At 44.6% G+C, this 13,883-nt stretch overlaps 2 protein-coding genes across 3 annotated transcripts in view; one reads left to right on the top strand and one right to left on the bottom strand.

Moving 5' to 3' along the window:
* The window catches only part of SPR (G protein-coupled sex peptide receptor), a 33,669-nt gene extending 23,862 nt beyond the window's left edge, over positions 1–9,807 (top strand). For both annotated transcript variants that reach the window (XM_020950499.2, XM_020950500.2), the window contains exons 3-5: positions 589–719; positions 4,849–4,910; positions 7,747–9,807. In XM_020950499.2, coding sequence (XP_020806158.2) covers positions 589–719; positions 4,849–4,910; positions 7,747–8,476 — 923 coding nt within the window. In that variant the 3' untranslated portion in view covers positions 8,477–9,807. The remainder of the gene's footprint in view (positions 1–588; positions 720–4,848; positions 4,911–7,746) is intronic.
* A 265-nt stretch (positions 9,808–10,072) lies between these two features.
* On the bottom strand, positions 10,073–12,345 carry frma (fra mauro). Its single transcript, XM_020950515.2, has 2 exons — positions 11,920–12,345; positions 10,073–11,857 (listed from the first exon to the last, which is right to left on the bottom strand). The coding sequence occupies exons 1-2, from the start codon at positions 12,189–12,191 to the stop codon at positions 10,153–10,155; spliced, it is 1,977 nt and encodes a 658-aa protein (XP_020806174.2). The 5' UTR covers positions 12,192–12,345; the 3' UTR covers positions 10,073–10,152.
* Positions 12,346–13,883: the final 1,538 nt, after the last annotated feature.

Raw genomic sequence — 13,883 nt, forward strand, 5'->3', positions numbered from 1 at the left:
TGCACAAAGGTCAGGTCATCGGGGTGTGTAGTCAGTCACTTAAACACATTCGCTGGGTTCAAATGTCACTGGGCCACAGGCAGAAACAGAAACGGCAAAGGACACCACAGGAACGAAACAGAAGTCGATTAGTGGCTAAAAGGCTAAGGGACAAAACGTGAGAGAGGAGAGGCTTACCGACTTTTCAGATCCTGAAATCACATTTGACCATGGCAAAGAACAACAAAAGAGCACCTCCTCCTCATTGGATTGTAATAACTAATAATCCTTCACAATGCTCAAATACTAATCCCTGGTCAAAGGTTATCCATCATCAACACAACAGCTTACCTAATTGGGCAACAGCAAAAGCCTGAATAATTGATCAGCGAATTCGATTATAAGGCCCGGTATCGTTTTACACGCAAACAGTGGCATCCGAATCCGGTGGCAATGTCCAATCACACAATAAATTTGCATTGAAAATCGCTGAAAATCGCATCATTTGCATTAAACATTACCATAATTTCCCATTTCGTTTGTCCGCATCTACCTCTCCCTCTCACTCACACTATCACTCTCTCTTTCTCTCTCTCTGTTCATTTACAGGCATGGCTATATGCGATATGCTGACGGTTATATTTCCGGCCCCCGGCCTCTGGTATATGTACACATTCGGCAATCACTATAAGCCCCTGCATCCGGTCTCCATGTGTCTGGCCTACAGTATTTTCAATGAGGTAAGTCAACACAAAGGATGTTTTACACTGGCAGAAAATACTTGAAGAACCCTGAGAAGTCTTTAAAAGCGAGCGAGTATCATTAAAGATGTGTACTTCGCTTAAATTGATTTAAATTTCATTGGAACTTTGGAAATATTAATGAAAACTCTTAGATTTCAAATAATTATTGTCTTTGAAGAGTAAGTTTAAGCTTGAAAGACAGAAATGCCTTGGCTGATACCCAAAGGGCATTCGACAAGTAAAGAATTTGATGCAAACAAAATTTTAAATACTTTTAAGAAATCTGAATCATTATTTTCAAAATTTCTTTTCCAAGGGTTTTCCAAAATAATTTACTGAATTCAGCAAACTTTCTTTTGGGTAATTTCATTTATGTTGCCAACGTTGAGGGTCTTGCCACCGCTGTGTGTGTGCTTTCTTGCCACAAACTAATTGCCAAGGCTGGCCAAGGCAGTGGGAGGGCCGGCAAACTGTTTATTTTGGCTTCTGGCCACGTTTCCAGCCACGTTTTCATTTCCAAGCAACTTTCCTGCGACCCCACACCCCGCCCCAGAATAAAAAAGACACAGTACGCTCATTGACCTAAATAAAATGCTTGGCTGGAATCGGGGAAAAGCGGAGGAAAGCGGGGAAAACTCCCCATCTTTCTTTGCCTTTGTCTCCCACGTCTGATGTATGATGCTTTGTTTTGGCTCCCGTCGCGTTATCGTTATCGTTATCGCATTTGATGCCACGTTACACTCGCTCTCTCTCAGCACTCAGCTCCTGCCCGTTTTCCCAGATTTTCCCATTGCGAGTGTCATTTCTGTCAGCATAATGAAAGAATGGCAGTGCCACTTGCCACTTGCCACTTGCCACCTGCTCCGGCTTCGCCCCCATTCATTCAGCCATTCACAACACTTATTCATTCGAGAGCGTTTTTCCACCATTACCATGCAAACTCCAGGCAGCTTTTCCCCGCTTTTCCCCCCAACCACCGACCCTCGGCACGTTTGCCTTGATTAATCAACATTTTCAATTTATGGCACTCGAAGGGCGCAGATTTTGGGGGTGGCTAGAGCAAAACTGTTTACTCACTTCAACGGAGTAGTGTCAAGCCGATAAAGCTGCTGAGGCATAGTGGGTTCCTCGACCCATTTTCACACCATTTTCCATTAGGAATTGGTTTCGAAGAAGAGAAATACCTACTGAAACTGAAAATTAACCCAAGTGGAAAATGAGCAGTAAGAGTTGCTGAAACTAGTAACTGAAGCATCCTTTAAGGTCATCATTTGTAGCATAGTTCGTCCCTTAAAAATATCTCCTCTCATTTTCCAGCCACAATTTTACTATTTCCCTAGACTCTCCCCGGATTTCCCTGCCAACTCGACCCACTGTGCCTCCTGGTTCTGCCTGCCATTTGCTACGTGCTGTTAGTGGACTCTCTGGGGATTTGTACCAGCTAAATTCCATGCTGGGCTCAGGGTCGGGAGGATGGGAGGATGGAGGATGGATTCTGGAACTGGGAATGGAGTGGAGCTGGGGGTATTAGGATGTGGGGTCCTTTGACTATCTCTGCGTATGACTGCCATAAAATTCAACTCACATCCTTTGGCAGAGCGGCGTTTCGGTAATAACCGCCAGGCGGCCATTGCAGCAGCCTCAAAGTTGAAGATTTCCAACGTTTCATTTTCGTTGGAGCTGGAATTTATATATACGCGCTGGCAGCACGTTCCTGCCCCGACTTGGGCCGACTTACTACAGCGCATAATGGCCATGTTAATGTAACCGGGGGGCGGGGTCTTAACCATTTCATTGTAAAGTATCCCAGCATGCAGTGGCCGTATCCTGGCCGTGTCCTGGCCGTGTCCATGTGCCGTGTAATTGCAGCAGCAGCGCAGACACATAAACCGGATTAGGCCACAGATTGTGCATGGCCCGAGCCCGTTGTCAAACACACACCACACCTTCACCCCCAGCTCCAGTTCCAGCTACTGTGCACATTCCGTCCGGAGTGGCTCCGCCTGTCTGCCACAGGAGCCGCACTCATTACGGTCCATAAATGGAGCCGACACCTGGCCGGAGGAGCCGACAAATGGGGCAACCAGCAGGGCAAGAAAAATGTAGCTTCTTTATCTGGGGAAAAAATATAATTAAATATTTAAATATACACATATTTAAATGCAGTCGTTACAAGTTTTAAAGATTCTCTGCATAATGATTTAATTTTGACTTCATTTCAACCTCTTTTTCTGTCTGTGTAAGCCCTGCCAGCTGCCAGACTCACGATTTCGAAGGTAATGCAGTTAAAGACCACAAATCTGATTTGGCAGACAGGTTAAGGAATGACTTCTCAGGGCCTTTGAGTAGGGATAAAAATATAAAATATATACATATATACATTTTATATTATATATATATTTATATACCTTACCTGGTCTTTGCTCTATTCAATATACAATCTCCAAGATATATCGCATTTAATTTGCGGAACTCAGCAGGGAAATGCTGGCTCAGAAATCATTTGTGGAAGTGCTTGGCCATAGAAACTTGCAGAAGCTTAAATAAAATTAAATTCTTAATAAAACATGATGACTCGGAAGGAAGCCGCTTAGAAATAAAGAAAAAGAAATAAAACTAAGTTAGGAAAGTCGAAGTTTAAAGACCCTATACTGTTTGCAATTGTATTATGAAATCAAATCAAAAATCTATCATTAATAAGCTAAAAATATTAGCATTCTTTGAATTAATATTTAACGATATTTTTATATGAAATTTTTTTCGATAATCGGAATTTAAAAAACTCACAACTCAGTGAAAAATTCATTAATTTCAATTCGGTAAACTGTTATATGTTAGTTTTTATCAGGTTAACAAATGTATATACTCAATTTGAAATGTAAAAAAATTAAAATTTCTATCAATTTTTGACAAATTTAACGATGTAACCCCTTATAAAATTTCGAAAAAATTTACAAAAAATGTTTTTCTTTGCTACATACCTAGAAAGATTCGCCTTTTAATGCTGATCAAGAATATGTATGATTTATAGGGTCGGAAATGACTTCTTTACTGCGTTTCAAGCTTCTGACTGGAGGTACAATCCCTAGAAAGTGTATAAAAATAGTCTTCGATTTAGGATAAATATAGCATACGTGGCGTATACGTAACGTGAAAACCCTTAAATTAAGTATACGCCATGAGTGTCTGAAGGGAGAATAGCTTAAAAATGTATAAACATAAGTAGTTTTATTTGAAAAAGAAATTCGAATTACAAGATCAAAGTGGAAATCAATCTTAACTAAGCTTCAAATATTCGATGTTTTTAAATATTTGTGTATTAACAATTTTTCGACAAACAAAGTTTAAAAATCTCACAACTTTGCCAAAAACGCACTAATTTCAATTCGGAAAGCGGCAGAAGGTTAATTTTTAGCAGGCTAACAAAACTGCATACTCCATTTAAAATGTGAATTTTTGTCCGATTTTTGCAAATTTTCATGATGTAACCCCTTTCCTTTTTTTACAAAAATGGAAAATTTCGGAAAAAATTTTTTTTTGGCCGGAGATGGCTTAAAAGATTTGCCTGTTGATGCTGATAAAGAATATATATGATTTATAGGGTCGGAAATGACTCCTTCACTTTCTTTTAAGCTTCGGACTAAAATTAAAATACCCTGTAAAGGGTAAAAAAAAAAGAAAAGAAGCTGCTTTCAGGAAAGCTAAAGGTTTTACTCCCTTCCCATTTTCCAATAAACCTAAGCTTTAAATTCAATAAAGTAGATTGAAAGTGATGTTTTTATTTTAGTCTTTGGTATTTGCGTATTTTAGCTTTTTGCAAGCTAACCATTGTCCAGCTTGAAATTGATTAATATTTGCTTCGACCACAAACCTAATTCCTAATATGAATTTACAATATTTCCCAAGACTTTGATGCCTTACTGTGCGGCTTACCAACTCGATGTGCATAGAAAGTAAGCTTCGGCATTTTCACTTGTTTTACAGACCAGAAAGTGTGCCAAAAGTCACACACAGCAATGATTGCTTCTGGCTACTGGTACTGGTTAATCCCAAAGACAAGCCCACATTTCCACCTTGAATATGTATAGTATATATTTGACTAACGATTCGGTTCTTTTGCTTGCAGATTATGCCAGCCATGTGCCACACCATCTCCGTTTGGCTAACTCTGGCCCTCGCCGTGCAAAGGTAAATATGCAATTAGGCCAATAAAAGTGAGCCCGGCTCACACGCCCATCTTTGGTTGCCTTGGTTACCTTGTCCTCATTGAGATGTAACTGAATGGAGTGACTGCCAGACTGACGAACTGACAAAATGCCAGACTGACTGACTGACTGACTGACTTCCCTCGACTGACTCGTTGACTTGTCAATGGTGGCAATAAATCAGTTTTTGTGGTAAAAATAAAATGTCAATGCCTCCTCTCGCCATGCCCGTGGGGCAGGGAAATTGAGGTGCGACAGAGAAAGAGAACGAAAAAGAGAGAGATAGAGGAGGGAACAAACAAATGGGCTCACCTTCGCACAGTCAACGCTGCGTATGAGTGATGCGAGAGTTACTCCTTCGCTGACAATCAATCGATGGAAAAGACATCTGAGAAGAGCATTGCTCCGAGGGGAACTCAACTCGCTCTTTAAAATCAAATTGGCCCGCCACTAAAGCCATAAATAAAGCCCACTAATGCACAGACAGCCTGTAAATATTTTATGGAACAAAGGGAAGAAAACAATAAACTAATTTCAAATAGGCAACATAAATTTCATGCCGGGCAGAGGCCTCTTCAGGAAAAGGGAGAAAGACTTGAAGCCACTTGAAAATCGGTTTGGCCAACGCATTGTTCTATTAACTCATGTGTGGGATCATAAATTTTACAGCTTTGCAAATAAATTTCCACCGAGTGGTGCTGGAGGCGCAACAAAAACAACAAAAAAATACAAGGAATTTTCTATGGGAATAGTCATAAATATTTGCGCCATTATGCGACTTTGGGTTCGCTTTCAAGTGGTCGCTGGTACTGGAGAGGGGTGCTTGTTTTTTCTTTCTTTTTCCAGGGGGATGCTGCACCACCAAATAGCTAAATAATGTATATATGTAGGAGAAGAAAGGGGAAAGGGTCCTGTTCCTCCGGACAGGACCAGGCTCTCTCTCTCTCTCTCTGTAAAATGCGTTGAAAATTGCCCGAGGACAAATAGCGCGATAAAAACATTCAGCGTTTATTGTTATTATTTTGTTGTTGCTGCCGCCTGCCGCCTGCCGCCTGCCGCTGCTGTTGTCAACTTATTGTATTTCAAGTGTTTTTATGGCCCCTCGGATGGGCAGGGGAGAGGGGTAGTGGCCAGGGGGAAGTGGGTCGCATAATGCCCTGAATGAACTGCCTGAGTGAGTGACGACGAAGCCTCTCCATAAAAATTTCATAATACAAAAAGTATTATAAACCAAGTCAGCATATTCTATATATATATATATATATATATATATATAGGTAGAGCGGCTTTTCCTGGGAGCATTGGCACACTTTTAAAGTGGCTCTAAAACCCATTCGGGGCCACTAAAAATATTTAATGTCTTCCTTATGAGTTTTGTGATTGAAATTAGTTTAGGATTGGAGGCACTTATACTTATAATTGGGTTAACCCGATAAGGGAGGGTATTATGAATGAAAATCTATATAAGAAATTAATTTTAGCTAAAGATATATTCAATTACTTCATACATATATGACAGAAGTACATGTTTTAAGCTCTAAACTAATGGTTTTCTGCAAAGAAGTGCTCTTAAGAAATCCCTCAGTGGGCATTCCTCTAAAAGGACCTCAAGGGTTGGCATTTAAGTTCAGAGATCCTTATCATTTACATAACTTGTTCATCTATAAAGTAGAGCCCGTTAAGAGACCCAAGAGAGATGATAACCCTCGACAGAAGAATCTCTGCTTGATTGATTTATTCTGTCGTTTATTTCTCTGCCCAGAAGGGTTGAGGCTTAAGGGTGGCTTTTGCAGGGGTTTCCCCTTTTTTTGGAGAGACAGAAAAGATATCCTTTTAGGACAAATTAACTAAATTGTTAAAATGACAATGAAAGTGAGAGGGGTGAAAAAGGGATGGCGAAACATAAGCTTAGCCAAATGTTATTCATTTATTAATATCAATTCCATTTAAGGCCTAAACGGCTGGCAATCGTTGTTCGTCCTTGGTCCTTGGTCCTTGCTCTTGCTGTTTTAGCGTTAATGCCGTTGCTGTTGCCTTCAACTTTAATGAAATCCCCGCTTGACAAAGGTTCAATGAAAGATTGATTGAAAAACATTTTCAAGTGCCAGGACGGCAGTGGGCGTGGCCATAATTATGCGCATAAATTAGGCCATCAGGCGGCGGTCCTTGAGGGCGGCAGCATCAAAGGTCGTCGTTCGCCTCGATGGCCCGATGGCTGATATTCTCCCCCCTCTTATTTATTTATTTTTTTATTTTGTGTGTTGTTTTTTGCTGGCCAACTATAAGTCGCCGGGAAAGTTTTGCCTCCTCCCCGCCGGCCGGCACAGGAAGCGAAAGGAATTATTATTAGGAGCAGGAGGAGCAGGAGGAGGACCCCTGAAAAATTACACAAATTATGAAATTATAAAGCGCCAACTTGATTAGCTTTTTTGGCCTTTGATTGCCGGGGCTACATCCTCCTTCGCTGAATCCTGGCAGAATCGGCAAGAGAAGGGGGACTTCAAATTAGGATTTGCCAAATTCGTTGTCACCACATTGCGATCGTAAATTCTCACCTGGGGAAATTGGTTTATCTCCATCCAGACTCTGGCCATAAAATAAAATTATATTGGGCCAAGGCGCTTAGGCTCGTTACCAGTCCGTGGGGGTAGGGGTAGGGGTAGGGGGTTTAAGGTCCTGTGACAGGAGCTCTGGGGTGGCTTTGGCTTTGAATAAAAACCCATTACAGATAAAGTCCATTTTGGGGCTTAATGTGAATGGGTATATCCTATGTGTATGATTTCCCTTTGAAATGAAATAAAACGTAAATGTATTCGCAGGTACATCTACGTGTGCCACGCCCCCATGGCCAGGACGTGGTGCACAATGCCGCGGGTGAAGCGCTGCACCGCCTACATCGCCCTGCTGGCCTTCCTGCACCAGTTGCCGCGGTTCTTCGACCGCACCTACATCCCCATGGAGATCGAGTGGAACGGCGAGGAGACGGAGGTGTGCCACCTGGAGACGTCGCTGTGGGTGCACGAGTACATTGGCGTGGACCTGTACTACACCAGCTACTACCTGTTCCGCGTGCTGTTCGTCCACCTGCTGCCGTGCATCATTTTGGTGACCCTGAACATCCTGCTGTTCGCGGCCATGAGGCAGGCGCAGGAGCGGCGCAAGCTGCTCTTCCGGGAGAACCGGAAGAAGGAGTGCAAGAAGCTGAGGGAATCCAACTGCACCACCCTGATGCTGATCGTGGTCGTGTCGGTGTTCCTGCTGGCCGAGATACCCATTGCCGTGGTCACCGTGATGCACATTGTGAGCTCCCTGATTATCGAGTTCCTGGACTACGGCTTGGCCAACATCTGCATCCTGCTGACGAACTTCTTCCTGGTGGTCAGCTATCCGATTAACTTTGGCATCTACTGCGGCATGTCGCGCCAGTTCCGCGAGACCTTCAAGGAGATCTTCCTCGGCCGGCTGGTGGCCAAGAAGGACAGCTCCGCCAAGTACTCGATTGTGAACGGTGCCCGCACCTGCACCAACACCAACGAGACGGTCCTCTAGTAATTGGTGCTGTTGGTGCCGCGGCGTGGCAGCAGCGACCACCGGCGCACCACCTGCACCACCACCACTGTCGCCGCCGGCTGTGGTGGTGGTGCCCTCACCATTGCCACCAGTGGTGGAGGCGGCGGGCCGCAGCACCAGCAGCGACGAGTTAGCACCATGGACATCATCGCCGAGGAGAGGAATGTCTAAGTCCCATAGGTCATATAGGTCTCCCAGCCCCCTTTTCAATTCCCCAAAGGATCTGGTGGATGGTGAGCATCAGACCTTGAAGGGGACTTCGGAAACCCGGGCTGAGCCACAAGGTTTCAAGAGGGTTTAGCCTCCTTGGACAGAGTCAGAGAGAACCAGCTTCAGGTTGGTCTGAGAGAAGATAATAATAATAATAATAAGACACTCGGTCTGATTTCTTGAATCAATGTACAGCTTGGCACTTTCCCACAACCACTTGGGAAAGCCGGGAAGGCTGGATAATACCAATAGGGAAATCCATATACACGAAACACGAAAGTTCCAACTGCGTATCTACGTGTGTTTTTGTTGTGTGTTGATGTCTTCATATTCAATTATATTCCCGCTAAATGTCGAGTCTAAGCTAATAAATGTTCTTATCTCCGGGAAAGCGGGAAAAGTGATGGAAAAGCGCGTGAAACAATAAAGAGAACCCCCTACGATAGCGGCTAGGCTAAGTCCCCGAATACTTACAGGAAACTCAAGAGTTATCAGAGAAGAAACGGAATCCAAGTAGTCCCCAAAGCTAGACCTAAGCATAAACTAACTATCGATTTGTAAAATATTTTTGGAGTTTGTTTAAGTGTAGCTAGACCTAGGAGCGAGCATTTAAATTCGTAAACCTTTCGAGCCCCAGCGTTTACCGATTTAAATGTGTGAATTAAAACAATATAATAAAATATATATACAATACTTACATATATGTCATAACGAATTTCAAGTTGATGTCGAGACTTGCCCAGAGTTCTCTCACCTTTTTTTTACTAGCCTAAGGAACAGAGTAACTAAAAACACAACATTAATTGGGATTCAATGTCTACAAACTAAGATACGATTACCATTGCAGTTTCCAGTTCAAAATGTTCTAAGTGTAAAGCGACTAAAGCGACTAAAGCTACACTTCAGCCGATCATAAACTAATGCAAATCTACAACAATTACTATAACTAAGAGTTGTCTGTCTGAATGGAATGTGTTAACTATTTATACGTATATACTTATCTGACGACAGCGGCTGCGTTCGGTTTCCGTTTTGATTTTGTACATAGTTCGAAGGTGCATCCCCAGTTGCGAATAAATAAATAAACTAATTAAATGTCACACGGCCTGCCTGCCCTCAATTGCGTTTTCTGTTTTCCATTTCAGATAGCAAACTAAATAATCAGCTAAGCGTATGAGCTGGCTTTTCACAGTAAGTGAGTGAGAAAGGGGACTCCCATGATCTTTAAATAATAGAAGACTAAACTTGTATCTTTCTTTGATTATAAGACTCTTTTAGGGAATTTATTTATTGTCATGTTTAATATCGGTTCAAAGAGAGAGAATTCAATTGCAATCTACTTCGGCAACCCAAAAATACTCTTCATTTTTGTTTTAAAATATCATCTTTATTTACCACATTTATAAGTTTATCAAATAGAATTATTTTTACAAAGGAAACCAAGGCTAATACAGGCGACACTGAGTCCTTTGGCGGTACCTCTTTTCAAACCAGCTTTTGGAGCAGTTGAAGGCCCGTTGGAAGGGCTCAAAGTTGGCCACCGCATCGTTGACCCTTCTGCGGTCGGTGCCATGATCATCGTTATCCTGCGAGCTATCCTCATCCGAGCAGAAGAACTGGGCAAAGTTAAGGAAGAAGTGCTGCTGTCTCTGTGTCGACATCGGTCCCGGTTCGATAGAGTTCTCATCCCACCGGCGATCCCCCTCGGCGGCATCGAAGTACGCCGAGTAGGCCAAGTCCAGGCCATTGGCGTCCGCGAACTTCTCCTCCAGCTGCTCGGCGCCGAAGCGGAACCGCAGGCAGGTGGCTTCATCCCGGAAGCGCCTGTTCCTCAGCACCTCCAGGCCAATGCCTATTTGCGCCCTGCCCCGAGAGTCTATCCGGACGGCGTCCGGGGTGAAGCCGTGCGAGAGCTCGTGCCCCAGGATGAAGCCCAGCGAGCTGTAGGAGAGCAGCTCCGACTGGCCGGGTGAGTACAGCGGTGGCCCCAGCAGCGACAGAGGCACCACCAGCGTGTTGGTGGACAGCATGTAGAAGGGAGAGCCGAAGCTGCCGAAGCCATGCACCTCGACGGGCAGCGGTTGTCCCCGCTTCGTCTGCACCTTGCCCAGCCAGGGGAGCAACAGCCGGAGAAGGCTGTGCAGCTGCTGCTCCGTGGAGTGTTTCAGGGCGGCCAGGAGGTTGCCATAGTAATCGCTGGCGTTCAGGTGCAAATCATGGTAATGTCGCTCGATCCGTCGCTCCAGGGAGTGGTCCGATTTCTGCCTTGGCAGGATACTCAGACGCAGGGTCATGTGCTCCAACTTCGAGAGCAGGAACTTTAGGCTCTTCCGTCCGAAGTCATTCCTGTTAGCCCGCAGCTTCTGGCCAAATCGGTGCTTCAACGTCTGGAATATGCCTTGCAGCATGGACTCCTCCGGCAGCCGGGGCTGATCCTTCTCCAGCAGCCAGACCGAGGGATGGCTCAACAGTTGGCGGCACTGCTCGGCGCACTCGCTGCGACTCACCTGCCAGGGCTTAGTGCCAGCAAATCCCGCTCCATCTTCTCCCCCTGCTTCTGCGGCAAATCTCAGTCTGAGCAGGATGTAGGGAATCAGGAAGGCCGGCGGCTTCTGTATCAGCAACGCTGCCATATGCAGGATGTATCTGAGGCTGGGCGGGGATGTCCGCCAAGGCATCATCCAAAAGTCGGGAATGTGCTGGCTATCAACTAGGGACTCGTCGTCATCGGTTAACTCGTTCTCTTGATCCTCTTCGTCGTCCTCCTGCATCATGCGCCCCTCCAGCTGGCTCACTTCCCGCCAGAAGACCTCCTTGGAGAACCTTCCCGCTGCTGTCGTTGGGAGCCACAGCAGATCAAACTGATGCCTTTGCAGGGGCTTCCTGTTCGTCTCATTGGAGTTCCAATCCGGGCCGGAGCGAAGGAGCAACTGCAGCCAGATGTTCTTCATCTTCTCGCCGCCCATCTCCACCAGGACCTTGAGGCGAAAGGCGGCGGTCAGGGCGACGGTTAGCTCGTTGTTGCCCAGTTTGGGATGCGTGACCAGCTTATTGAGGAAGGTTAGCACCTGGGGCATGTCCAGGTTGCGGCGACAGGAGCCGTAAAAGTCAAAAGGAAGTTGCAGGAAACGAGACTCGTTGCCCGAGGTCCTTGGGAAGAAGAGAAAAGTGCTTTGAATAAATGGAAACGCCTGCAGTCTGAGCGGACTCACTGGGACTCTCCTTCCAGCAGATTGGCCAGCCGCTCCTGATAGTCATAGTCCAGCTGCTCCAGCAGACTCCTGTAGGGATCCTTCTCGTGGACAGACGACCAGTTGCCACAGGCATAGGCATAAAAGTCGCGACAGGGATCGTTCTCTGGGGCCATGTGACGCGTCACATGATCGGGCAGACTGAAGTCCTTGCTGGCCTCGGCCTTGGCCTCATCCGGAAGTCTGGTGAGGATCAGGAGGGGCAGCGCGATCCAGTGCAGGTCGAAACGCATGGCGAGAGACGCGCCGCTAAACTGAAGCTGACATCGTGTGGGAAATGTAGCTATAGTCCGGGGGTTATCTCTCCCAGATCGAAGTGGGCCCGGGAAAGCGAGTGTTATCTCAGGAGACGAATCAGATCGAGGCTGCGATTGCAACGACCTCTCTCTCTCTGTGGGAATATAATGTGCAAACAGAAATACAGTTAGTGGCATAGTTATTAATCAAAAAAATTAAAAAAAAACTAATACGTGTTGCGGAAAATATAATTTATTTTCCCAACTTTAAACTAATATATTATATCCCCTGGACTGCTTCCTCTTTTCCATTTTATGTGATTTCCCAAAGTTGAGAGCTGCAAAAAACACTTTGCATTTTGCATTTGGAAAACTGCAAAGTTTTCACACCGCACACATGGAAAATGAAACTTTTCCGGGGCGTTTTCTGAGGGGTGGCAGTAGCAAATAAGGTTGCGACACTTTTCCATTCATATTTAATGCACTTTGGCCAAAAGCGTTGTCCCCTCCCCTCCAAAGCCGACTCCCTGGCTGCTTGGGCCGGTTAAGTGCTCAAATATTTGGTGGAAAATCTGCCTCTGCCTCTGCCTCTGCCACTGCCACTGCACTTGAGAGTTTTCATCAAAGTCATGGGATTTTGGGTACGGTACCTTGATGAGATGGCAGCCATTTATAACGGATGCACACCTCCCACTCTTCCCAGAAATACTAATGTGTGTGTGTGAGGAATTTACAATTTTAAGCCTTTGCCGGGCCTTGGACCCAAAGTGTACGCATCGGAAAATGCCGCACAAGCCTCATTTATTTCACTCAAAATTGATTGACGCCTTCCCCGAAAAGGAAAAGAAACAAAATAAAAACACAAAAAACAACATATAGAGCCACTGATGGACAGGCATAATGCCAAAGAGGTGTCTCGGTGGTAAGGATATTATTTTTCACACAGAGAAAGCTATAGAATCCCTTGTGGAAAATCATGGTTAAGTAAAAAATGCTGTATTTAAACAAGAAACTATTATTTAAGGCTGTGTTAGTCTAGATAGTTTTAAAAATATTTAAAATGCAAATCTTTCGGTTTATTAAAATTGAAAAATTAAGGAGCAAAGAAGTAATACATTCTATTTTATATTATTTACATTCTAACAATTGCAATTTTCATCTCACTTTTCTTAATGTAGACACCAGTGCACCTTACCATAGTGCCCACCGTACCGTCTACGTGTGTGTATTGGACCGTACATCAACACGGAGACAATGAGAGGGCAGCAGATAATCAATCAGAGAGCTGCTTATTGGCTTTTCAAAATGCGTCTAACAAAATAAATAAAAGTCAAAGCGACAATGTGGCATGTTATGCCCCACATCAACCTCTGCTTTTGGCCAAAAACAACAACAACTCCAACAACAACAAGTCGAGTTCAATCCAATTCGGGCCAAAAACATGGAGGCCTGCGCTGCTGGTCCACTGGCCTGACCTAATGCCAATTTAATGCTGCGTGTGGCTTATGTCTGTCTATAGTCCTGGTTCTGGTTCTGATATCGTCCTCCCTTCCCCAAGGATAACCGCCCTCCCATATATATATGTATATATATCCTGTTACTTCGTGCGTGTGTGTGCGATTGAGTAAGCTCTCCCTAATGCCTCGGTATCGTATCGATAGACATATATAATCAAAGGCAATTAGGTTT

Source organism: Drosophila serrata, unplaced genomic scaffold, assembly GCF_035046125.1.
Source record: "Drosophila serrata isolate PLE 108 unplaced genomic scaffold, ASM3504612v1 contig_190, whole genome shotgun sequence".
In the NCBI taxonomy this organism is placed as follows: Eukaryota; Metazoa; Arthropoda; class Insecta; order Diptera; family Drosophilidae; genus Drosophila; species Drosophila serrata.

What these genes read in the sequence shown, in the direction of transcription:
- frma (XM_020950515.2), bottom strand. Translation starts at nt 12,191, where the DNA reads ATGCGTTTCGACCTGCACTGGATCGCGCTGCCCCTCCTGATCCTCACC. An exon ending in CTGCTGGAAGGAGAGTCCCA is followed by an intron (nt 11,858 to 11,919) that starts GTGAGTCCGCTC and finishes CTTCTTCCCAAG; the next exon opens with GACCTCGGGCAACGAGTCTC.